Source organism: Oryzias latipes, chromosome 18 (genome assembly GCF_002234675.1).
Source record: "Oryzias latipes chromosome 18, ASM223467v1".
In the NCBI taxonomy this organism is placed as follows: domain Eukaryota; kingdom Metazoa; phylum Chordata; class Actinopteri; order Beloniformes; family Adrianichthyidae; genus Oryzias; species Oryzias latipes.
Window position 1 is genome coordinate 2,237,130 of NC_019876.2, and position 24,512 is coordinate 2,261,641.

Sequence of the window (24,512 nt, forward strand, 5' to 3'; positions counted from 1 at the left end):
TCTCCTCATCTGGTTCCTCTGATGGTTCCGTTCTTCAGAGGCTGGAAGTCATGTGACCACACACCTGTTTTCTCCTGTAACCATCAAACACAGCAGTCTTCCTCTCCATTCAGAGTTCTTCACAGAGAAATGAAGGTTTTCAAGTTGTCTCTTATTTTCCTAATGCAGTTTTTAAACAGCTGAGAGTTCTTTATTCAGGTTTCTACTCACAGGTTGTCACAGTAGCAGGTCTCTAGCGCCCCCATGTGGCTGCTTGAACCTTCACCTGTAGAGACGGAGCAGCAGCTCTGATGAGTCAGCATATTTTAATGCTTTCATTAAATGAAAATAAAAACATTTATCTGAACCGGTTTAACGTCAGACAATATTTTCACGGACCGGCCTGTGCCAGGATGAAGTTGGCGTCTGATTTTTGTAGCTTCCAGTTTAACTTTGGAGGCTAAAGTTCATCTTCATCCTCTGTCAAATATCTGCAGATGGTTTAAACTTGATTTGTTTTCTATGTTTCATGCAGGAAACATTCAAATGTGATCCAGATTTTTCCTTAAACCAAAACTGTCAAAGTGGAAGAGAAACAAATCAGACGCCAACTTCAGCCTCGTCCAACTTTAAGAAAGTAGTGGATGGATTTTCAACACAGAACCTCCACAAGCATCAAGAATGACCGGATGTGGAGGAGAGAATCCATTAGTTTTTCAAAATAAAACTTCCTTCAGAATTTGACTAGAAATAAAACAGAAAAAGGAAAGTCTTGTTTTTCTCTCTGCAGATCGATACCAGAACCGGTTTGCTGTCCGGGTTTGGGGACCACTGCATTCCAGCTGGAGAAACTAAAGTTTAGTGAATTTGTGACTTACGTTTTCTTTCTGTCTCTCATTTTAACGACACAAACAGCAGAGAGGATCACTGAGGTAAAAAGTCCAAGACTGATCCAGAGAGCCGGTCTGGAGCGACTGATCCAGATCCGGTCTCCTCCTGGATCTGGAGTGGAGATGATGTCAACCTGGGATGTTTCCATGGTTGGAGCTCTGACTCCGTTTGGCTCTGAAACAAAGAGATGACATCATTTCCTGCCTGCTGTTCAGGACAAATGTTCTTCATGTGAGGGAGAACCTGCAGAGCAAACTCACCAACAACCAGCTGAACCGTCTCCCTGAAGTTCTTCCCAGGAATGAAGCAGCTGTACTTCCCCTCATCCTGGAGCGACAAGTTTCTGATCTTTAACGTCACGTCTCCTCGTTTGAGTCCGTCTTGGTTCAGAGACACTCTCGGGATAAACGACTCTATCATAACTGTGGTCATGGTCTGCCTGTTCCGGTAAAAATACACAAAAGGGACGCGGCCCTGTGGATCCTATGGATCGGGCTTGACCTCCAGTTTGGTCCACTCCACAGCCTGATCCTGCAGATCCTCCTCAGAGTCCAGGCGGCACGGCAGGATGACATCATCACCAGAATAAACAGACAGAAGATTTTCACCTGGAAACAGACGGACAGGAACGACGTGTGACGACCAAGAAACCTCTAGAATCTGACAAACAGGAGACGATCACAGATCAGAATTTGATGTGTAAAATCAAAGCGGTGAAAATCCTGCGATTTGGGCATAAAAGTGGAAACTCTGTGAATTGTAAGGGAGGTCATCCATACGTCACTATCAGAGTCCCTGATTGGTCAAAGTTCGACCTGGTTTAACTGGTCATCGATGATCGTGTGTTTTGTACGCAGAGTCTGTAAACGGTTGTAGAACTTGTAGCTACGCATGAATATGGCTGTGATTTACGCGCCTTTAGATGGGCTTTTTATTGGAAGTGGCCGCATGAAGGAGCGTTGCTGAGGGAACGTAGCTTCAGAGAAAAGCAGGTGTCATCAGCATAACGTTCAACAAAGACATGTTCATGTTTTATTAACAGGGAAAGAAAAAAACTCAACCTTTTTTCAACCTTTAATGGCTGCAGCTTCAACCGGGAAATCTAGGATTTGTAGTTTTTCACAAAAAGTACCTTTTTAAAAACCATTTCATTTATTTTCATTTTTTTTCTCACAGCTTCTGGGGGACAATCGACATATTTTAACCAGAGTGTCATAACAAGAACAAAATGTCCTAAAATGTCTCCTTGGTTCAAATGTAAAGACCATTCTGTTTGTGCTGATGTCATTTTTTGTACCCAAATATGATATTTAGTTTTCTGTCTCTGAAGTTTATCTAAAAACTAAAATAATAACAGAAAGAATTAATACATTTATTGTTTATTATTTTCTAATGGTAAATCAAAGCATTGAGGTGTATTTTCATCCTATTAGTGATCAGTAATGGATGAAAAACTTTGACCCTGAAATTAATTATAAACTTAAACTGTTTATTCTAGAGTGTCTGGAGAAAACCAGATAATCAGAACTTCTGATGAGTCAGCATTAAATCATAGAATGACTCATCATCATTGAAGGATGATGAGCAGACGAAACCCTCAAAAACTACAGAAAAAAGACAATATTTACATTTTTTTCCTTTTAATGAAGAAAATCTGAACAGAATTGATGTGTATTATGACTCTAAATATTTTATTTTAAATAAAAACACTTTATGATATAAACAACAAGCAGAAATAATCATGTGAAAAATATTGTGGGGAAATTTTGCCTTTTTTAACATATTTCTCAGACTGAAAACAATAAGAATCCGTTATATTTCATAAAGACTGAAGTTTTCAATAATATTTAACAATGAACCTAAAAAAGAACATTTATGGATTTACCGTGAACGTCTCTACAGAATAAATCCACACAAAATAAAGTCAAGACACAAAGACGATTCATCTTTAACACGTGGACGAACACTGACGGTTCAAGACAACTGTTGCTACGGCAGCAATGACGTCACGGTTGCCAGATATTCACGGCTTTCCAGCCCAAAAGTACTCTAAAACAAGTGCGCAAGCGCAGTGCGGACCGCTGTAACTCCTCAACAAATAAAACAACAAAATATCGAGAATTAAAAAAAACTTCTTGACGATGTAATCATAATAAAAAGAAAGTGGTTTAAAATTTTCCTTTACAAAATGTTTTAATAAAATACATTTATTTAAAAAAAGTTTTTAAAAGAAAAAAAAATATTAATTGATGATAAAATAAAAATAGTAATACTTCCATTCTCATAGACAGTTACTGAATACTTTAACTCCTATTTTCATTTTATTTTCCTTTATGGGTTCAAACAGTTATTAAGGAATAACGGATGTTCATGGGTTGAAATGTCTTTCTATAAGAAACAAAAAACAGCAGAACAGACCCCAAACCTGCATAAAGAGAATATTTTAATGAAACGTCCTTTCCCTACTTCTCAAATCCAAATTATATAACCCAATATTTTTAATAATTCAGAAAAGAAACAAATATGAACTAAATATTTAAAACTCCCCATTCCTCCTAAAGCCAAGGAAGTCCACTTTAAAACCTTTTCAGGTATTTACCCTTCCAAGGAATTATTAAGAAAACGGTTTGGAATTCCTGAAAATTGCTGTTCTTTTTGTCATGTGGAGATTGAAACAACTGAGCATCTTTTCTTTGAATGTTTTTATTCTGATGTCTTTTGGAATAGTTTACATTATTGGCTTTTCCCCAAGATTCCACTTTTAGCAGACTTTTCTATTAAGGATATCATTTTTGGGTTTATTTTAAAAAACAAGAACACAGAACTTATTCTGAATGTTGTAATTATTTTGGGTAAATTCTAAATACATGAATGTCATTTCCTTATAATCAAACCATTTTTTTCTACGTTTCATAAAGAACTCTGCTCTTTTTTTTTCATCTGTAAACTTCATGGAAAACAAACTTGCTATGGAACTTCAAAGCATCATATAAATTGAAGCTTTTTGATAACCCCTAAGCTAAGAATCATTACAATGTCTATGTAAACCCCCCCTTTTTATTTACATTTTATTTTTCATTTTAATATCCTGTATTTATTTTATTTTATTTTTCTGTATTATTGGTAAAAAAAACTTACTTTGTTTTATCTTGCATTTGTTGTTTGTACATGTCCAGTACTTTTTTCGATGTTTCTATACTTTGCATAATTGTATACAACTGTCTGAAACTGTTAACCTCAATTGTCTTTTTCAATTAAAAAAAATAAAAATGTCCACCCGCCTAAAAGCAAACTAAATCCGCAAATAAAATAAAAAAGTCTTGAAATAAGCGGGAAACCGCCCAATCTGGCAACACAGTTCATGAGTGTCTTGTTCTTCCGGTTTTGAGCGTCCTGCTCACGTCTGCCACCTGCTGTCCGGGAGGGGAACCGTCCAAACAGGTTTGCTCAAAGGTTCTCTGGAACTTCAACTCCATTGAAATTCTTTTCACATTTGTAGAATTTTCAGCTTTTGCCACAAACAGAAGAGAAGTTTCTTTCTAAGCCGCCTCTCCTCTGATCCTCTTTCTTCAGGCAGTGAAGGTGATCTGCTGAGTTTCTGTCCTGTGATCAACCATCCAACCAGCATCTGCGCAGAAAACCTTCTTCTTTGCTGTTAAAGACTCTTTCTGTTCTGACTAACAATCACAGGAAGTAACTACAGGGACCATCTACTCCATTACTTTGGTCATGCCAGTTTGTAAAACAGTAGATTCACATGAATGTATAAAGTGCATCATCAATGTTTGTCTCATAAAATACTAAATACATTAAAAATACAGAATCATTTCAATTTAAAGAGACGTGTCATTTTCTAGAAACTCAGTTTAGAACTAAAGTTACAGAAAAATGACAGATTTCTCCTGGTTTGAAGAGTTCTCATTTACCTGTTTATAGTAGGGGGGGGGGGGGGGGTGAACTCCAGCCCAAATGCAGCCTGTTCATTTCTTGAATCTGGTCCACCAAACTGGAATCAATGAGATTGCTAATCCTCATCCATGTTGGATTTTCCTGTAATTCTGGTGTCTCCCCATAGATGGCGCACTACACACACAAATCCCTTTGTTTAGGGGCAGAAAGTTATTCTGCATTCATGTGCTGCTGGAAGATGGGTTGTTTTTCTGACCTTCCTGTGTGTTTTCAGAGTGGGACAGTCATTTTTCCCATCATTCCAGCAGCACTTGAACGCAGCATTTCTCTCAGTTGCTGTTTTTCTCTGATGGACATCAACCCATCCATGTGATTGGCTCTAACATGACAACCAAAGTCCCAGTTTGGACAGAAACACTCCACAGATGTTTGTTTCCATCTATTTCTTTTCAATGGGGATATTATGGGATGGATTGATTGGTGACAGAAAGAACATGATGGCATGAAAACAATAGGAGAGAACAGAGAATGAAAGTCTAGGATTTCCATCAGCAACGTTTAGGACATGAAGGCTCAATTCTCCATGTTCTCCTGAACAACTGTGTCATCAGCAACTAGAATGTCAACTCAACACAAACAAACACGCAAACATATGTTTACATGTTTATTGCACATTATTGAACATTTGCACGATTGGAAAGGAGCAGAATTTAAGAATACAATTCTTATAATTGTCTTCTCACTTTTAAACATTGTATAATTATTAAATTTCTCACACCATCCATCCATCCATCTTCCTCCGCTTATCCCAGACCGGGTTAGCAGCAATTTCAGACACTTGTATTCAGGACCTCTTTCTTTGGGTCATGACCATTGGAGAGTGTTGAACAAGGATCAACCGGTAAATTCAGAGCTTTGATTTCTGGCTCAGTTCTCTCTTCTCCATGACGGACCGATACAGCGACCACATAACTACAGACGCCGCTCTGATCCACCTGTCAATCTCACGCTCAGCTTGGGTGATGGACAGCCTCCCCCCAAAGTCCTCATTCTCTGCTTCCTCCAAAGAAGGCGTGTCAGTGGGATTGAGGAGATCCTCTAAGTTCTCCTTCCACCACCAGACAATGTCCCCAGTCAAAGTCAACCCCATCAGCTGTGCTCACATTTCACCGTGTACAGTTCTAATCCACACAGGAAATACATTCCATTCATTTAGACCTTCTTATTTCTGAAATCTGATTTCATTCACAAACAGCAGGTCAAAAAGCTTTTTAACAGATTTTAGCTTCAACTCAAAAAGTCATTTGATCAAAATATTGCACAAAGTAGAAAAAGTATTGCAGCTGTTTGGAACCAAAACATTTTGGTCCTTTGAGGTAAAAGTGTTGTTCAAGTAAATCCATTTCCTGTTTGACTTTGTCCTCCAGTGTTTTCCAGTCTCAGTCTCATTCACACTGATGGATCCACTGATGAACACTTCCAGCCACCAGAGGCTGTGTGGGTTCAGGGTCTGTTAAAGGTTTCCATAGGTTTCTGACCCTACATGAAGAAAAGAAAGGATGTTAGAAACTGAAGATTCCTGCAGAAAGATGAGAGATCAGAGAATTCAGGACTCACTTCTGGTTGTTTCCTCTGACAGACACAAACACAAACAGCAGAGAGGATCACTGAGGGAAAAAGTCCAAGAAGGATCCAGAGAGCCGGTCTGGAGCGACTGATCCAGATCCGGTCTCCTCCTGGATCTGGAGTGGAGATGATGTCAACCTGGGATGTTTCCATGGTTGGAGCTCTGACTCCGTTTGGCTCTGAAACAAAGAGATGACATCATTTCCTGCCTGCTGTTCAGGACAAATGTTCTTCATGTGAGGGAGAACCTGCAGAGCAAACTCACCAACAACCAGCTGAACCGTCTCCCTGAAGTTCTTCCCAGGAATGAAGCAGCTGTACTTCCCCTCATCCTGGAGCGACACGTTCCTGATCTTTAACGTCACGTCTCCTCGTTTTAGTCCGTCTTGGTCCAGAGACACTCTCGGGATCAACGACTCCTTCATGTGTTCAGTTATGATCTTCCTTCTCAAGTACAGAAACACAAAAAGCTTCATGTCCACTTTGGTCCACTCCACTGAGAAACCACGCAGATCCTCCTGAGAGTCCAGGCGGCACGGCAGGATGACATCATCACCAGGAGCAGCAATGATTGGTTCACCTGGAAACAAAGAAAACAGGAAGAAACTTTTCTAAATCTGAGTCTTTACCTCCAAGTGAAAATGTCTTCTCAATGTTTGATTTCTGCTTCTAAAAGATCCAAAGTATTTCTGTCCACATAGATATCAGACCAAAGGACATGTGACTCTGATTGGACCAAAGACAAATCCTTTCAAAATAAAAGTCCAATCCAAACTAGAATCCAATCCAGAAATGAGTAAAGAGGATTAAAGCAATAGTCTTTTCTAATTCTATCTAAAGACACATTTCAATCAATGATTCCTGATGATTATTCATTTAGTCCAGGGGTGGCGAACAAGTTTGACACCAAGAGCCGAATTTTTTCACTGTGAGAGTCAAAGAGCCACACCACACACTGACCTGCCAAGACGTACACACACACACTTGCAATTAAAGCTGTATTATTGTCCATAACACACTCCTCTCCCTACAACAGAACAGCAGGATTGTATTTGTGTTTATTTCAAGGAAAGTGTCCACCCTCAATACACACATGAATGCAGCTTAGCCAGAGTTAACACAGAGACTACCCTAGAGGTCAGATACCCCCTCCACACACACAGGCACCTCTCTCTCATTTCATACACACACTCTCTCTCTCTTCATCTCACTCTTTTCTCTGCCTCTCTCTGACACACAACTACTCAGTGACGGGCAGTAAGGTTGATGCTGGTGAGAATGTGACTCCTCTGAAGTCAGATTTATGATGATAAAACTGAATATTTCATCGTTTATCCAACAGCATTTAACTGGTAATTCTTTGTGTCTCAACATTCCTCTTTCAATGATACTTACACCAACAAATACACAAACATCTGGACAGAGCATCTTTCTGGTGTCTGAGTCATTCATATTCACAATAAACACATTAAATACATTACATTTCAGTTGTGTGCAACTTAAATTAATTTTGACCCTCATTAGAATATCTTGCTTTTATGTTTTTTATTCAAAATTGTATGACTGACATTTGCATCAAAAGCAAATAATTTATTTAATATTAATACTTGGCAATGAATCAGTTTGTACTAAGGAGTAATATTCCATCAAGTGCTGAGTTATAATTTAACTGACTGCGTCATTCACGTCCTCTCCTGTCTGCTCACATTTGGAACCCGGTAACTTCAACTACCCCTGGCTGCAGCCTGCAGAATGGGTCATCATAGTGGAATGCTTTGATTGCAGAGGAATGCAGCCAGGGCTTACCCGGTAACTTCGACACACTCACTCAGCCAAACGGCACGCAAGTCAATTCTGCTAACAGCTACCTGGCTCATGGTTTTACACTGAAAACACAGAAAACACAAAAACGAGTAGCGAAAAAAGGAAGGTGCCTCAGCCCTCCAATCAATACCACGTCCTCCAACAAGGACCAAGTGTAATTTGAAATGCATAGGCTATTTATTTTTATGTACTTTCACCCTCCAATTGATAAAATAAAAAGTTCCATGTAGAAAGTAACTCAAATCAAAAAGTAACTCAAAGTAAGTCAAATCTTCCACATTGTCATCATTTTGTGTCTGAATCCATCAAAACAAACTTTCTACAAATTCAGACGTTAGTTCATTGAATAGAATAATTCATGAACTTACCTTCAACATGTGAACAGAACCAGAACCACACACATGTGGAAATCCACACACAAGAAGAAGAAGCAGAAACAGACGAGAACGTTGCTGCGATCATAACTGAACCTTGACTGAGACTGGGAGACGGAAGTGCTGCTTTGTGGAAGCTGAGTCCAATGAAGCAGTTTGGAATTTGAAGTCCAAAGCCAGCAGACGCAAAGCGTATGGAATTACGATTCTGCCATAAACTGAAAGGGCGTAAAGACAACTAAGCAGGCGTATTTAGGAACTGAGTGATGAGTGAACCTTCAAACCGCGCAGGCGCAATTCTAACTGAGAAGTGATCTTGCGGCGGTCCTTTTTGCGCGCTCATGTGGATTTACGCTCAGTGTTAAGGGGGCGTTTTTTTCACTTTTGGGGCAGGAACCTTTCTGGTTGATCTGATTGGCTGAAATTTGCATGACTTATCCGCGAGGCAGAGGGGCGGGACCTTCATTTTTCAGTGCAGGGGGGGGTTAACAGGTGGCTCTTCAGCTTCATGCGGCTCTCTGCCTTTTCTCATATTTTCTATATTCACTACTTTCACAACCATAAGGTGAAAGTCTTACATTTTCTCCAAAATGTACAGAGCGGCCCTAATGTGTTATTGCGTTACTTCGGTAAAGAGGATCTAGGAGAAAACAGCATGATGGCGGTACGGAGAGAGGAGAGGACGTGAGAGAAGACACCCCCCCCCCCCATAGTACAAAGGAGCAGATATGAGCACAATGCAGAACTACTTCGTTTTGGAAACCCTGGTAATGCAAAGAGACACGATTATGAGGCACAGTGTAAACTGCAGCTATCAGCTACGCGGAGGAACACGGGAATAGAGCAGCTGCAGTTCGGTTAAATTAGATCTTCACAGATTCAGACTTCCTGCTTCAATAACTCTTCTGATCAACGTTCAAATGTGTCAGCAAGTATCTCAATCCTTTTGTATTAACACAGAGAGTGAACTACAAAAGCATTTTTAAAGAAAAAAGTTCGTCTTTATTGCCTTTTAATCAGAATTGTTCGTTTTAAGCTGTGAATGCAAACAGAGCAGCGAGCCGGCTGCCAAGGGACCGTCAACAAAGTGCAACCTCTGTGAAACAGCATTATGTAAAAATCAGTGAACTTTTAAAAAGTGAATAAATGTCTATATTTATATGAACTGGTAATGAAGACTCGTCAGCATAGTCATGCTACATTATTATTTATTACTACATTTTGTTAGAAAGTCAACCTCCATTTTATTTCTTATAGTTCTTAAAATTTAATAGAGATATGAATCATAACATAAATGCTCAATAGCTCTGAAGATACTAAAGCTTCTGTCACCAAACCTCCTGTATTGACTAATCATGACCTTATTGTCCTACTAAAATAAAGATTATGCAAAAAAAAAAAATGTTGGCATCTTTAGAGCTATTGAGGATTTTTGACCAAATCTGATCCATTTGTAAATATGAAAAATTCCTATAAATAAACAAAGTGAACTATTGACATTCTTTATTTTAGTATGACAATTGTCACGGTGGCCTCTGTCAGTGCTCCTCCCCCTCCCCTCTCTCTGTGCACCTGAAGATTGGAACCAGCTGTGGACACTTTGCTCATCACCTCACCGCCTTCTTAAGGGGATCCAGACCAGCAGTCATCGCCAGTCCGTTGCCTACCTCGGTGCATGTCTGAACCTCAGTACGTACTCCGATTCAAGTTCTGGCCTTTACTTACCACGTTCCTCGCTCACCTCGGGTCCCAGGACATCAGGCAGCGCGCAGCGATCCGCACCGCACGTCTCGCTCGCTGAGTTTCCTTCCTGGGTTTTCTTTTTTTTTTTTTTTTTTTTTTTTTTTTTTAACTTGTCCTGTCCAACAGCTAGGCAAACAGATGAGAGCTGAGGGCCTCTTGTGTTGGACATATTTTATTCTAACAAGAGGGGTTATTCATCTTCAGACAAACCAAAGGTATGTCTGAATAAACCCCTTTTGTACTTGAGGCCAAACTTTATTAATTTCAATCATGTTTGAAAATCTTTGGTGTTGGACCGGACGGAAAAGGAAAGAGGGGAACAAGAGAGAGGGACGTTAGAGAGAGGGGGGGTAGGAGGGTGATAATAGGAGGGGAAGGGGGGTAAGACCATGAAGCAGCATAGAGCAGGCAGGTTTACTGGTTGTTTATCGTTACGGTACGGTTCAAATGTAGTACAAAAAGGGCGGGGCCTGTTCACACACACTCAAATATTATCAACACACCTGCTAGCCGCAGAAATGTCCACATGTCAACATGCACACAAAACAGATAGTGTTCACGAACGCATACTTATGCCTTTAAACCAACTAGTGTGAAATCTTTCATTCATTCAATCATGCAAACTATTAGTGCAAAGGTGAGCTAACACCTGTGCTCAGGTGAGTGTTTATGTTCTTCTAAAATGGATGGTGGAATGTGAAAAGAAGGAGGAGGAGCGCCCAGCCACCCCCACACCCATACCCCCGCCGCAGCAGCAGCGGCAGCCGGAATTCCCCCAGCGCCACACGGGAACAGGCAGGGAACAACCGCCCCCCGGGCGACCAAGACCGCCACCCAGGCCAGGGCCAGCAGGACCGCCGCGAGGCCCCCAGAGCCAGAGAGCAGGGAGGCGCAGAGGGAAAGAGAGCGCCGCCCCAGCCCAGCCAGGAAAGCAGCCCCCCGCCGCGCCGGAAGAGCCCAACGCAGGGCCCCACCGGAGAGGGACGCCCACAGCCCCAGACGAGCACCCCACCACCACCCAGGAGTTCCGGGCATCCCCCCGCCCCGACCCCAGGTACGAGCCAGGACCCCCCAAGGGAGACCCGCTCCGCACTCCAGGCAGCCACCCACCCGGCCCACGGTTGGTCCAGGTAGGAGCAAGGCAGGGGCCCGCCGCCCCCGCCCAGGAGGGGGGAACCCCGGGGAAAAAAGGGCGGCCCATAAGGGATGTTATAAATATGGCCCGACCAGGCTCGGCCATGTTGGAAGTTTGGCGGGGCCCAGCGCCCAGGGGCAAGGACCAGGACCCACCCCCCAGGGACACGAACACCCCCGGCTCAGGTGTAATATGAACCCCCCCACCGTGCGGAGAGAGCACCGCCGGGCCCAGGGAGCCGGCACCCAAGGGACACGGCCGCCATCGCCAAGGGGCCCACACCCCCCACCAGGGACGGGGTAGGGGACAGATGGACCCAGGTCCCACCTTCCTTGTAAAATGTGTGTGCGTGTATGGGTGTTTGAGAGGGTGTTTGTGTGCATGTGTGTGTGTTTATGTTTGAATGTATATATTGAAGGGGGAGGGGTGTGTGTACTAAGGGGGGTGCAGTTAAAATTGGCGAGTAGGGCACTAAGGGGACATCTCCTGATTACTCACAGTGATGTCCCCTCACCCTCCACACCAAGGGGCCCTAAATGTCTAAGGTGCGGTTAAAATTGGCGGGTAGGGTGCCAGGAGGACATCTGCTGCTTGCTGGCAGTGATGTCCAAGCACCCCCCCTACCAAGGACCCTACGTGTCTAAGGTGCAAATAAAACCGAAAGAGGGGGGGCCCACTCCATACGGCAACCATAGGAGGGGGGCCACTCCCAAGTAGCCCCCCCCCCAAGGCGCATCGCAGGCTAAACCCCCCACCCCCTCACCCTAATATGAGGTTATATAAGGAAGGGGGTAAGTTGGGGACAGCTGGTAGACTGTCCCCCGGTGGTCAAACAGCCGTCCCCCAGCCCACCCCCAGCAAAGGGGCCAGGGCCACCCAGCCCAGGGGCCCACCCCCGGAGGCGCCGACACCCCAGGCCCGGCACCACCCACCCCACACAGAGAGAGAGGAGCCAGAAAGCGTCGCCCCCCCCCGGGGCAAGCCCAGGCCCCCACCCCCAGACGCCGGCCCTAGAAGAGCTCTGGTCAGGCCTCGACGGGACCGAGGAGGCCAACCGGCCGAGGCAACCACTGATTGCCTCAGCGGAGACCCCGACCCGCTAGCCCCCCCGACCCGTACTAATAATGGGCCCCCCCTCCCCCCCAGAACGCCCCCCCACAGGACAGGGCCGACAAGCCCCCCACCCCACCCCACCCCAGACCCCGCAGCCGAAGCGGGTGACACCCAGAGCGACCGGGGGCCCCGAGAGGGTTGTCCCGTCCCGTCCCAGAGCCAGGGAAGGGCCGATCCCAGCCCCAGGTGCAGATGGGCAGCCCATCCGGCGCCGCTGGGCCCCCCCCACCCGAGCAGGGCCCCCGCCAACCCCCCCCAGCACAGGCAAAGGGACCACCCCCCCAAGCCAAGCCAGACCACCACCCCACCCCCCCACCACGCACCCCCACACCCAAGCCCAGAGGACCACGCAGCGCCCCAGCCCGCCCCACCCAGGCACCGGACCCGACCCCCCGACCAACGGAGCCCCCCACCGCCCCCGCCAGGCACCGGAAGCCCCGACCCCCACCCCAAACCACGGCAGAAGGGCAAGGAGCAGCGACGACCAGGCCCTCCACCCCCTAAGTCATGGAGTCAACCACAGGAGACCAGAGAGACTGAATTCTTTCAAAGTTACTTGAGCTTTGGGCTGACATTTTTTCCAAGCTGATATGATCAAACAGCAGATTTCTGTGTTGACTTATGTTTATATTTTTCTTGTTTTTCCAATTTATTAAAATAGTTTTTTTGGCAATACAAAGAGTTATGAAAATGATAGATGCTAATCCTTCTTCTATATCGATGGCACTCATGTCACCAAGCACACAAAGTGACGGTGAGGCAGTGATTGAAACCTTAAGCCAGACTGATAAATCGGCACATACCTGCTGCCAGAGAGCCCTGACAGGAGTGCAGAACCACAGTGCGTGCATGTAGCTGTCGGGTAGATTATTATCACAGTGCTCGCAAATGTCTGAGTTACTGAGACCCATCTTGAACATCCTCTGTCCAGTGTAGTAAATTCTGTGAAGAGTTTTGAGATGGATTAGCTGCAGATTTGGACTTTTTGTCAGTTTAAAGGTGTTTAGACAAAGTTCTGACCAGAAGCTTTCATCTGTGCTGATGCTCAAATCTGCATCCCATTTTTTTGTTGGAAGGGCAATATTGTTATCTAAATTACATAAAAGTTTGTATATTTTGGAGAGAGTTCTATTCATTGAAAAATTAATCAGAGTGGTAACTACATCTGGTAGCTTTAAATCGTCGTCTTTAATTTTATACTTTTTAGTAATACTTGATTTAAGTTGCTGATATTCCAAGAAGTTATTTATTCCATGTTTGTCTTGAAGTTCCTGGGGGGTTATGAATCTTCTATCAATAATTACGTGCTCTAGTTGTTTTATGCCCCCTGCTTGCCAAGCTGGGAAGTGAATCATTTTTTTGTTAATAAGGATGTCCGGGTTGTTCCAGATGGGTGTCATTTTGCACGGTTGAATTGATGATTTTGATATTTTGAGAAATTCCCACCAGGCTGTTAAGGTGGCATTTATATTAATGCTTTTGAAACAATCCTGTTTTTTAACTGTTTGGCTAATAAATGGTAGCTGTGACAGGTTGATCTTTCCACATAACACCTGTTCCAAGTCTAACCATGAGTTGGTTTCTGGATTATTTTTTAACCATTTTAAGATATATTGTAATCTATTTGCAAGAAAGTATTTGTGGAAATTAGGTAGTTCTAATCCTCCACAGCTTTTTGCAGATTTTAAAGTTTTTAGACTAATTCTTGCAGGTTTGTTGTTCCATAGAAAGCTTGATATGGATGAGTCTAATGTTTTGAACCATTTTAATGGCGGTTGTGTGGGAATCATTGAGAAGAGATAATTAACCTTGGGTAAGATTTTCATTTTAACCGTGGCTACCTTGCCCATAAGGGACAGAGGCAGGTTGGTCCAGCGTGTTAGATCGTCCTGTATGCTTTTCAGTAATGGGGTGTGGTTTAGCTGCACCAGTTCTGATAGTTTGGGGGAAAAGTAGATACCCAGATATTTGATATTTCCTGTTTTAACTGGAATTGTGAGTCTTTGTTCCATATTCCTGTTGAGTGGTAATAAAACAGACTTATTCCAATTAATGGAATAGTCTGATATGGAGGAGAATTCATTTATGATCATTGCTGTTTCATTTACAGAATGTAAATTCCTTAAAAACAGTAATATGTCATCCGCATAAAGACTAATTTTATGATGGCTGTGTTTGGTTTTTATTCCTATAATGCTCTCATTCTGTCTTATTGCTGCAGCTAAAGGCTCAATGAATATAGCAAAAAGAGAAGGAGAGAGTGGGCAGCCCTGTCTGGTTCCTCTTCCAAGAAAAAACCTGTTTGAAGTCTGTTTATTAGTTCTAACTGATGCATTGGGGTTGTGATATAATATTTTGATCCAATTGATGAATGCTTCTCCAAAACCAAACTTATGGAGGGCAGCAATAAGGAACTTCCAATTAACTCTGTCAAAGGCTTTTTCAGCATCCAGCGATAGTACCGTCATTTCCTGTTTTTTAATGGTGGCAAAGTCTATTGTATTAACTAGTCTACGGACATTATCATCCGAGTGTCTGCCTTTGATGAATCCAGTCTGGTCGAAGTGAATTATGTGAGGAGTGATTTTTTCTATTCTCTGTGCTAGTGCTTTGCAGATAATTTTTACATCTGCATTGATTAAAGAAATGGGGCGATAGCTTGAAGGACTAGTGGGATCTTTGTCTGGTTTTAGAAGAAGAATTATGTTGGCTGAGTTCATGTTAGGTGGCATTGATTGGCTCTCATTAATAGATGTGACAGTTTTATAAAATGTTGGTGCCAGTTGTTCCCAGAATTCTTTATAAAACTCAGCAGGAAAGCCATCAGGCCCTGGTGCTTTACCATTGGGCATAAGTAACAGAGCTTCATGAAGTTCAGACGGCAAGAGCGGAGAATCTAAGTTTGTGATTTGATCCTCATTTAGCCTGGGTAGGTTTACATTATTAAGAAATGAGTCAATACTTTGCTCTGACGGATTGATCTGCGGTGTGTACAGGTTTTTATAAAAGTTTTCAAATTCGTTATTAATTTTGACCGGGTCATGGGTGACATTTCCTGTTTGGTCCATAATAGAGGTGATTGATGATTTTTCTCTGTTAATTTTAAGCTGATTAGCCAGAAATTTGCCAGATTTATTAGAGTTTTCAAATCTTTCAAGTCGTAGCCTTTGTATTTGAAATTGTGTTTGTTTATTAATGATGTCATTTAACTGCAGCTTTAAATTTTTCAGATCTCCCAGAATGTGTTCCTGTGCAGAAGCAGCATAAGCAGTCTCCAGGGTTTTGATTTTATTTTCTAATTCTAATAAATCTGCTTTCTCTTTGCGTTTTTTGTGCGTTGAATAAGAAATGATTTTCCCTCTCATGACTGCCTTTGCTGCTTCCCAAAGAACGCACGGTGGGATGTCTGGAGTATTGTTGAAGTCTAAGAAGGTTGCCCACTCTTTTTTAAAGAATTCAAGAAATTCCTGGTCCTTTAACAGAGACGTATTAAACCTCCAGGTTGTACCAGAGGGTGTGGATTTTTCCCTAGAAATGTTTACAGAGACTGGTGCATGATCACTGATAATAATTGGATGGATATTGGAGCTTTGAATATTTTTTAAAAGAGAGTTACTGATTAATAAATAGTCTAAACGGGAGTGTGAATAGTGAACTGGAGAAAAAAAGGTGAACCCTTTAGTGCTTGGGTGACATGAGCGCCACGCGTCGCAGAGACCCAGATCATTCATGTACTGCTTTAGAATACTTGCAGACCGCCATGTACGCTGGTTTGCTGCTGTGCTGAGTCTGTCAAGTTCAGGGTCCAAAACAAGGTTGAAGTCTCCTCCTATAATGATTGTGGAGTCAGAGTGAACTGAGAGTGAGGTGAAGAATCTGTGAAAGAAGGAAGAGTCGTCAACATTAGGACCATAAATACTCACTATACAATAGTCCTTATTCTGAATGGATATATTAATGATTACAAATCTGCCTTCTGGGTCAGTAACTGTATCCTTATGAGTAAAATTAAGATTTTTATTAATTAAAACAGCAACTCCTCTTTGTTTGGAGTTGTAACTGGCAGAGTATATAACTGGAAATTGTAAGCAGCACATAAGGTGATTCAAAGAATCTGATAAATGGGTCTCCTGCAGTAGAGCTATATCTGCTTTTAGACCATCCAGGTGATTTAACACTTTCAGTCTCTTTGGCTCAGAGCCAAGTCCACGCACATTCCAGCTAACGATGTTAAGACTGTTCATAACTACTCTGACTGAAAAGGTGTAAAGCTAAGTAGTGCTTGTGTGCCAGTCCGTGTGCGCGTGCCCGCATTTGAGAAGCGCTGTGCGCGTGAACGTTTTCTGGTTATGTGAGCTGTGTGTCGCGTGCGTCCTATGAGAGCCTGTGTGAGGTGATTGCAGTATGTCAGCGTGTGTGTGCGGGATCGCATGTGCACGCCCCTGTGTGCGCTTGTGTGAGCGCGCGCCCGTTCCGTGCATAAATAAATACTTACCGAGGATGAGTTGCTTCCAGGTGATTTACGTATAATGAGGGGGGAGAGGGGGGGGGGGAGAGTAAAGGAAAGAAAAAAAGAGATAGAAGGGAAAACGAAAACAACAACAAAACAACAATAGAAACATCAGTGGGACTGAAGTGACGAAGAAAAAAAAAAGACTGTTTTCCTGCGATCGAGGTGTGGATTATTGATGATCCGGTTTTCCATTCATTGAAGTAAGTTTAGCGGGTTTCTTCTGGGCAGCGCAGATGTTCTCAGCGCGGATCTGAAAGCCTTCAGCACAGCCAGGGGGTGATCTCCGGGTCCCGGAACAGCCGTCCGTCCACGTACAGTTTGTCAACGGCCACAATCGCTCTCGAACCAGCAGCAAGATGCTTCCTCCTCAGCGGGAACAGGATCTTCCTTCTACGGAGGATTTCTGCCGGGAACTGGTCATTCACGCTGTAATGCGTGCCTCTCAGTTCCCGTCCGCGGCCCTTCACCAACTCCTTCTGTTTGAAATGTTCGAATTTAGCCACAATAGGACGCGGGCGCTGGTGGTCGGACCTTCTTCCTCCGAGGCGGTGAACCCTGTGGAAGGAGATCTTCTGCACCTCCTCCTTGGGGAGCTTCAGGTGGACCTGTAAAAAGGATCTCACGGTGGCTTCGGGGTCTTCTCCTACCTCCTCTGGAACCCCCGCGACCACTAGATTGTCCCTCATGCTCCTCGACTGAAGATCCAGGAGGGTTTCCTTGATGGATCGGTTCTCCTCGGAGAGACGGGCGGTGTCACTGCTCAGGGTCTTCACGGTCTCTCTGAGGGCCTGGTTCTCCGCTGCGAGCTCCCGCACCTGCTGCTGGCTGAATTCCAGAGACTCCCGCAGACCTTGAAATTCTCTATGGAGGATCTCCAGCAGATTGAGGCGGCCATCAAAGCTGGAGAGCTTTTTGTCAATCGAATCCAGGATATCGCTCATTCCGCTGCCTGGAGAGGACACAGCCCCGGGAGAGTCCTCAGGCCGTTCACGCTTGGCGGAGGGGGTGGTGGTGGCGGTTCTGGGCTTCACCATGTTGCAGGTATTAAAACACTCGTCAATGAAATTCTCCAGGTCCTCCAGGCTGACAGAAGCTTAATACTCTTAACAGGTTATGTTAGTTAGCAGGAAATGTTTTAATATGGCGGAAAAATGAAACAAGATCGAAAATGTTTGTTCAAATGCTTACGCGCCGCCAAGTCGACTCACCACACTCGTCTCGCTGGGTCTCGCGATACTACAGCATCACGCGATCCCACCTGGGTTTTCAGCGTCTGGGTCTGCCGCGTCCTTTCCGCCATGACAACAATAAGGTCATGTCAAGTTACTGATAACTTTAGTCATGATTCATATCTATTAAAATTTGAAAAATTATATGCAACAAGATAAAATAAAGATGGACTTTCCTACAAAATATGTATTGTAACAATAATATGCTTTATAATAGTTTTATGATTTTTTTTTTTAAGATTATTGATTTTTACACAGTGGTGTTTCACAGTTCACAGAGGTTGCACTTTGTTGACGGTCCCTTGGCAGTCGGCTGCTGCATGTTTGCATTCACAGTTTGAAGCGAACAATTCTGATTAAAAGGCAAAAAAACGATCTTTTTTCTTTAGAAATGCATTTGTGGTTCACTCTCTGTGTTAATGCGAAAGTATTGAGATACTTGCTGACACATTGGAACATTGATCAGAAGAGTTTTTGAAGCAGGAAGTCTGAATCTGTGAAGATCTTTCTAACTTATCGAACCTCAGCTGCCAGAGAATTTAAAATAATGAATCCATGGTTTGGAAGAGAGGACTCTGGAAAACCAACTCTGACAAGACAAGAAGACGCAGCAGCAGCTGAGTTTCCGCGGAAAAGGAAAGGTCTGTGTTGGAAGATCGACTCGAGGCTCAGCGCTGCTACTTTCAGCAGATGACCGTGAAAAGAGCCATCATCCTGCCCCCTTACCGGGACGCAGCAACGGGCGAGTTACGCCACATTTTGGGACTGCAGGACTTAAACTTGGCCTGAGGTGTCTGCTTTACTGTTCTTAGGAGCCGCATAGCAAAGAGACGGACTCTGATGATGAGGAAAGGGAAGCCGGCGTGTTTGATAGAAATGTAGTCCAGCTGTTCCAGATGCAGAAGATGAGGACTTTGATGGATTTTAAATGCTGATTGATGACTGAAAAAATAAATCACAACCAACTCAGTTTTGCGCTCGCTGCCTTTTTTAAACACACACCAGCGTGCACATTTTACCGGTATGTGTGTTAACGTTAAATACAGAAAAAAAACACTAAACTGAAACGGCGCCGTTTAATCCAGTGCTGTTGTAATGATAGGAGAGGAAGGGAATATTAGAAATAACATGGCTTTAATTGTGTGTCTGTCTGGCAGGTCAGTGTGTGTTGTGGCTCTTTGACTATCAGAGTTAGAAATGTCGGCTCTTTGTGTCAAACTTGTTTGTCTGTTAGAGGCAATCATAGAAAAAAAACCGCGGATGTAACGTGGATTAAAACATTAACCAACGACCCAAAACTAAGGTAAGAAAGTGCAGCGGGTTTTTCTGTGCTGTATGTTTTTCTCATGTGAAATTCTCTGCATTTGTTACCGTTTTAATGCTTTTAATCCACGTTACAGCCGCCGTTCGATTTCTATTAAAGCCCCAAAATGAAAGTCCCGCCCCGCTGCTTGGCATGCAAATTTCAGCCAATCAGATCAACCAGAAAGGTTCCTGCCCCTAAGTGACAAACACACCCCTGAATGCCGCCCCCAAGTGACAAAAACGCCCCCTTAACACTGAGCGTAAATCCAGGTGAGGGCGCAAAGGAGAACTGACCGAGCAGGATCCCTGCTCAGTTAGGATTTCAGCTGTTCAGTTGTAAAATACGGGGTCGCTTGGTTAGAATTGCGCCATCACAGTTTTAAGTTTCACTCACTCAGTTTCTAAATACGCCCGCTTAGGTGTCTTTACGCCCTTTCAATTTTTGGCATTTATGTAATTCGATAAGTTTTACACATAAAACAGTCACTTGTGGATTTCCAATCTTTAATCATCGTTTGGGATTTTGCTCAGAGATTATTTTGAAATCCTTTCAAAATAAAAGTCCAATCCAGAAATGAGTAAAGAGGATTAAAGCAATAGTCTTTTCTAATTCTATCTAAAGACACATTTCAATCAGTGATTCCTGATGATTATTCATTTAGTCAAATGTTTTCAGTCCTTCACCTCATTTCTACCAAAACAGTTTCTACTTTAAAGTCTTTGATCACTGACTGAATACTCAGTTTCTGAGGAACATTTGAGGAAAACAAACTAAAACATGGTTTGGAAAGATTCACAGCAGAAGTTTTAGAAGAAATGTAACAGACTTTTATTTTTAAATTAAAACAATAAATAAAAAGTTCCATGTACAGAGAAACTGTACATGGACTGTACTGTACTGTTTGTCTGAATACATTAAAACAACTTTCAACAATTCTGCAGAGAAGAAGCAGAAACAGACCAGAAATCTGCTGCAAACATTTATGAACCAAGACTGAAACTAAAAGACTGAGCCGCTGATTTTATACCCAGTCAGTGACGGTTTCCCATTAGGCCACGCCCCTGATCATGATACCGTCCCGGACGAAAACATCGCCACAAAAGAGGAGACAGTCTCGAAAATCGCCGGCGAAATTCGTCCCGGTGTGAACAGGCCTTGACATCTACCTGTGAAACTATGTACAACCTAATGTGAACATTCAGAATGTGTAGAATGTTTGGGAATGAGAATGACATTCTCTGCAACAGCACCACACAACAACAGAATGTGTTGCTGTCCATGACAACCCTTTCCACACAGGTGGATTTTTTTTTCATTTTTAGACTTTATTTATTATTATTTATTCACTTATTTTTTAATATTTATAGTTACCCTATTTGTTCGTCTTATTTTATTTTATTCTGTAATTTGAATTTAGATTCTGTGTTTAGACTGGAATTTGAAGAGAAAAGGAATTTAAATTTCTATGTATGTATTATAGAGATTGACAATAAAGTTTACTTTGAATATTGAAACACAATGAATTGTCTAATTAATGTACTACAGCAGCATAACAATATATTTATTTGTGTGAAAACAACTACAGATGTAATTTATTGACAATCTTCTAAAATCTGTTGATTTAAAAGATGAACACACATGAAAATACTCAGGTGCTCATGTCAAAGTTCTTTAATGCAAAGACCTCCGTAAATGGCATCCATATGACAGTTTCTATCCAAAAATTCAATTATTATATTTTCATCAAATACTGAAATATTGAAATAGCAAATTTAAACGACAAAAACAACTAAAAGCGTAAAAACACAATAATTCTTACAGAAAACACCAACAAAATATTATAGAAAAATATATAAAAGATGGTATCATCATTACAATGTTTAACTTTAGAAAAAACAAAATATATATAGAAAAGCACATAAATAAACCAATATAAAACATTAGGTGCTTTGGATGTGCAAGTATTTCTGTGCAAGGACTGCTTTTTGTTTAAAGTGGTGGTTTTGCTGGTGGTGTTGGTGGTGGTGCTGGTGGTGGTGGGTCATTTCCTCTCCTTTTTCTCCCATATCCACGCTTCTGTAGCTCAGCCCTCCAATTGTCAAATGACTGAGTCTCTGTTGCTTCACAAAACCAGTTCCCAAAGTACTGACGGTGGGATGGTGGCTGTCTGTTTCCACCGCATTTGCTGCACGTTATGGTTTCTGTTTTTTTTTATGTATTTCCTTTTCATAATACCCATTTTTTCTGCTTCCATTTTCCTCTTTCGGTATTGTTGTGTCGTGTATGGCGTGCTGGAAAGAGGCTGAGGTGATGGCGGCACAGCGAGTATGATCGGCACGGCAGGAGGAGGAGGCATGACAAAACTGAAGGGGACGTTTAAAACGGGAGGAACCAAAACCTGTGAGGTGGATCCTGATGGGATGATGAAGGGTGTAGAACTCAATTGGGGTGCTAGTGCCTGCAGCTGTGGCTTTGCCTTAAGTTTTGCTGCTGCTGCTAATTCTGCTGCTGCTGTCAGGATGGAGGGCCTCATCACACCTGCCACCAGTGTACCTGAATGATTCCAGCTGTGTCAGCAGCTGGTTGGGGAGCATTATTCTAAACCCAGGTGTGACTGTGTCCACCACCACTGCATTTCCTGGAGCCACAACATGCAGTGAAGGCTTCATTCCTCTTTCAGCTGCATCTAAAATAGAATAGAATAGAATGGAATGGCTTTATTGTCATTGTGCATAGTACAATGAGATTTAAGCATCACCATCAGTGCAAGAACAGTAAGGAGGGGAAAAGTAGTAAAGAAAACATTGTAATATAATAAAATCAAACAAGCAAACAAACAGTATATACAAGTGTGCAATATAAGCTGTAAACTGTATTGAAGAGTGCCGAGATAATTGTGCAAAAATTGCGTATGAAAAAACTGTGCGTAGACATGTCAAAGTGCAGAGGTGGCAATGAGGTAGATAGTTGACACTGTGGACAGACTGTGGACAGAGTAAACAGGAATGTTTTTTTTTCTTATCTGTGCATTTGGGAATTGAGGATTGTTATTGCCTTTGGAAAGAAGCTGTTTTTTAGTCTGTTCGTTTTGCTTCTGATGCCTCTGTAGCGCCTCCCAGAGGGCATCAGGTTGAACAGGTCTGAGCTGGGGTGTGAACTGTCCTTGATGATGTTCTGAGCCCTAGTGATGCAGCGCGCGGAGTAGATGTCCGTCAGGGTGGGGAGAGGGCACCCAATGATTTTCTGAGCTGTCTCTATGACTCTGCAGTCTCTTTTTATCCGCGGCCGTGCAGCTGCAGAACCAAAGTGTTATGCAGTATGTAAGCAGGCTCTGGATGGATGACTGGTAGAAGGTCAGCAGCAGGTTGGTGCTGATGTTGTTCTTCCTGAGGAGCCTCAGGAAGTGCAGACGCTGCTGAGCCTTCTTGATGATGGCGGTGGTGTTGGCTGTCCAGGAAAGGTCTGCAGAGATGATGATGCCGAGGAACTTGAAGGTGTGGACCCTCTCCACATGCTCCCCATTAATAAGGAGGGGGGCTGGGTCCGCGCCATGTTTCCTGAAGTCGACTATGATCTCCCTGGTTTTGTTGGTGTTCAGGGTGAGGTTGTTCTCTGAGGACCAGGTTGTCAACTTCAGGACCTCCTCTGTGTAGGCAGACTCCTCCCCCCTGGGAATGAGTCCGACCACCGTGGTGTCGTCGGCAAACTTGATGATGCAGTTGTTGTTGTGGGCCGGACTGCAGTCGTAAGTGTATCTGCTGTCCACCTGCTGTCCTCGGGTCACACTGCTACATGCAAAGAACAAAGACGGGCCTTGACTTTGCCTTTTATTTTATTTTATTTTTTTCCGTATGCACATTTATAACGTTTGTTCACCCTAACTTAGAATAGAATGTCTTTATTTCTATAGCACTTTCCCCAGAACAAATCAAGGTGCTTTACAAAGAGCATAAAATCATATCAAAACACAGAAAAGTAATAAAATACAATAATAATAATAAAACAAAAAACAGTAAAATGTAGTAAAACAAGAACTAAAATCAACTAAAAGCTCTCCTATATCAAACCGTCTTTACCCTTAGATTTAAAACCATCAACGGAGTCAATCTGACGCAACAAGGGGGGGGGGGGGTGAGGAGGTTCCACAGACGAGGAGCAACAGCTTGAAATGACAGATCTCCTCTTAAAGCAGAAACCCGACACCATCAGTGTTACATTGATCCCTACAGGAATCAGTAGAGAAAATCTATTGATTTAAATGTAAATCTATTGTTAACTTCTGGACTTTTTGTTGTCTCATTATTTACTTCTATTATTTATTGACTTATTATTGTTAATTTATTGTTATTATTTATTATTATTGACTTACTATTGGTTCATTATTATTATTATTATTATTGACAATTGTCTGGCATTTCCAAATAATTTAAATGACATGTCACAGAGGTTAGTTGATCCCTCGGCAGCGCGGGGGGGGGGGGGGGTGACAGCTCCTCAAAACCGATGACAGGTGTCAATCATCTGATCGAAGGCTCCAGCAAACCTGCTGAGATGATCTTGAACATCATTACCAACAATAATCCAGTGAAAGTTTGACATCACCTTTGATAAAGTGGTATTTTGGATGGATCACATGTTATACTATGACTATGAGGAGGACTGAATTAGTCTTTGATGTCAATATCTTTACTTTTCTACAGTCAATTTTCTTCAAACCTGCTGTGATGATCATGAACATCATTACCAACAATAATCCAGTGAAAGTTTTACATCACCTTAAATGAAGCAACTTTAAAAAGAGTTGACGTGACAAATGTTCTGTTTACGTGGAGTTTCTTTATTTCTGTTTGATTCCATGTCTGCTCAACAA

At 42.7% G+C, this 24,512-nt stretch overlaps 1 protein-coding gene across 1 annotated transcript; it reads right to left on the minus strand.

The window, feature by feature from the left end:
• Window positions 1-5,237: 5,237 nt before the first annotated feature.
• On the minus strand, window positions 5,238-8,838 carry LOC111949255 (myelin-oligodendrocyte glycoprotein-like). Its single transcript, XM_023965991.1, has 4 exons — window positions 8,598-8,838; window positions 6,671-6,985; window positions 6,397-6,584; window positions 5,238-6,318 (listed from the first exon to the last, which is right to left on the minus strand). The coding sequence occupies exons 1-4, from the start codon at window positions 8,689-8,691 to the stop codon at window positions 6,283-6,285; spliced, it is 633 nt and encodes a 210-aa protein (XP_023821759.1). The 5' UTR covers window positions 8,692-8,838; the 3' UTR covers window positions 5,238-6,282.
• Between the last annotated feature and the right edge of the window lie 15,674 nt (window positions 8,839-24,512).

Bases quoted from the DNA above. Each gene is read 5' to 3' on its own strand.
- LOC111949255 (XM_023965991.1), bottom strand. From the start codon at position 8,691: ATGATCGCAGCAACGTTCTCGTCTGTTTCTGCTTCTTCTTCTTGTGTG. The intron at 6,986-8,597 runs GTAAGTTCATGA...CTTTGTTTCCAG, and splicing joins GTTCTGTTCACATGTTGAAG to GTGAACCAATCATTGCTGCT. The intron at 6,585-6,670 runs GTGAGTTTGCTC...TCTTTGTTTCAG, and splicing joins GACGGTTCAGCTGGTTGTTG to AGCCAAACGGAGTCAGAGCT.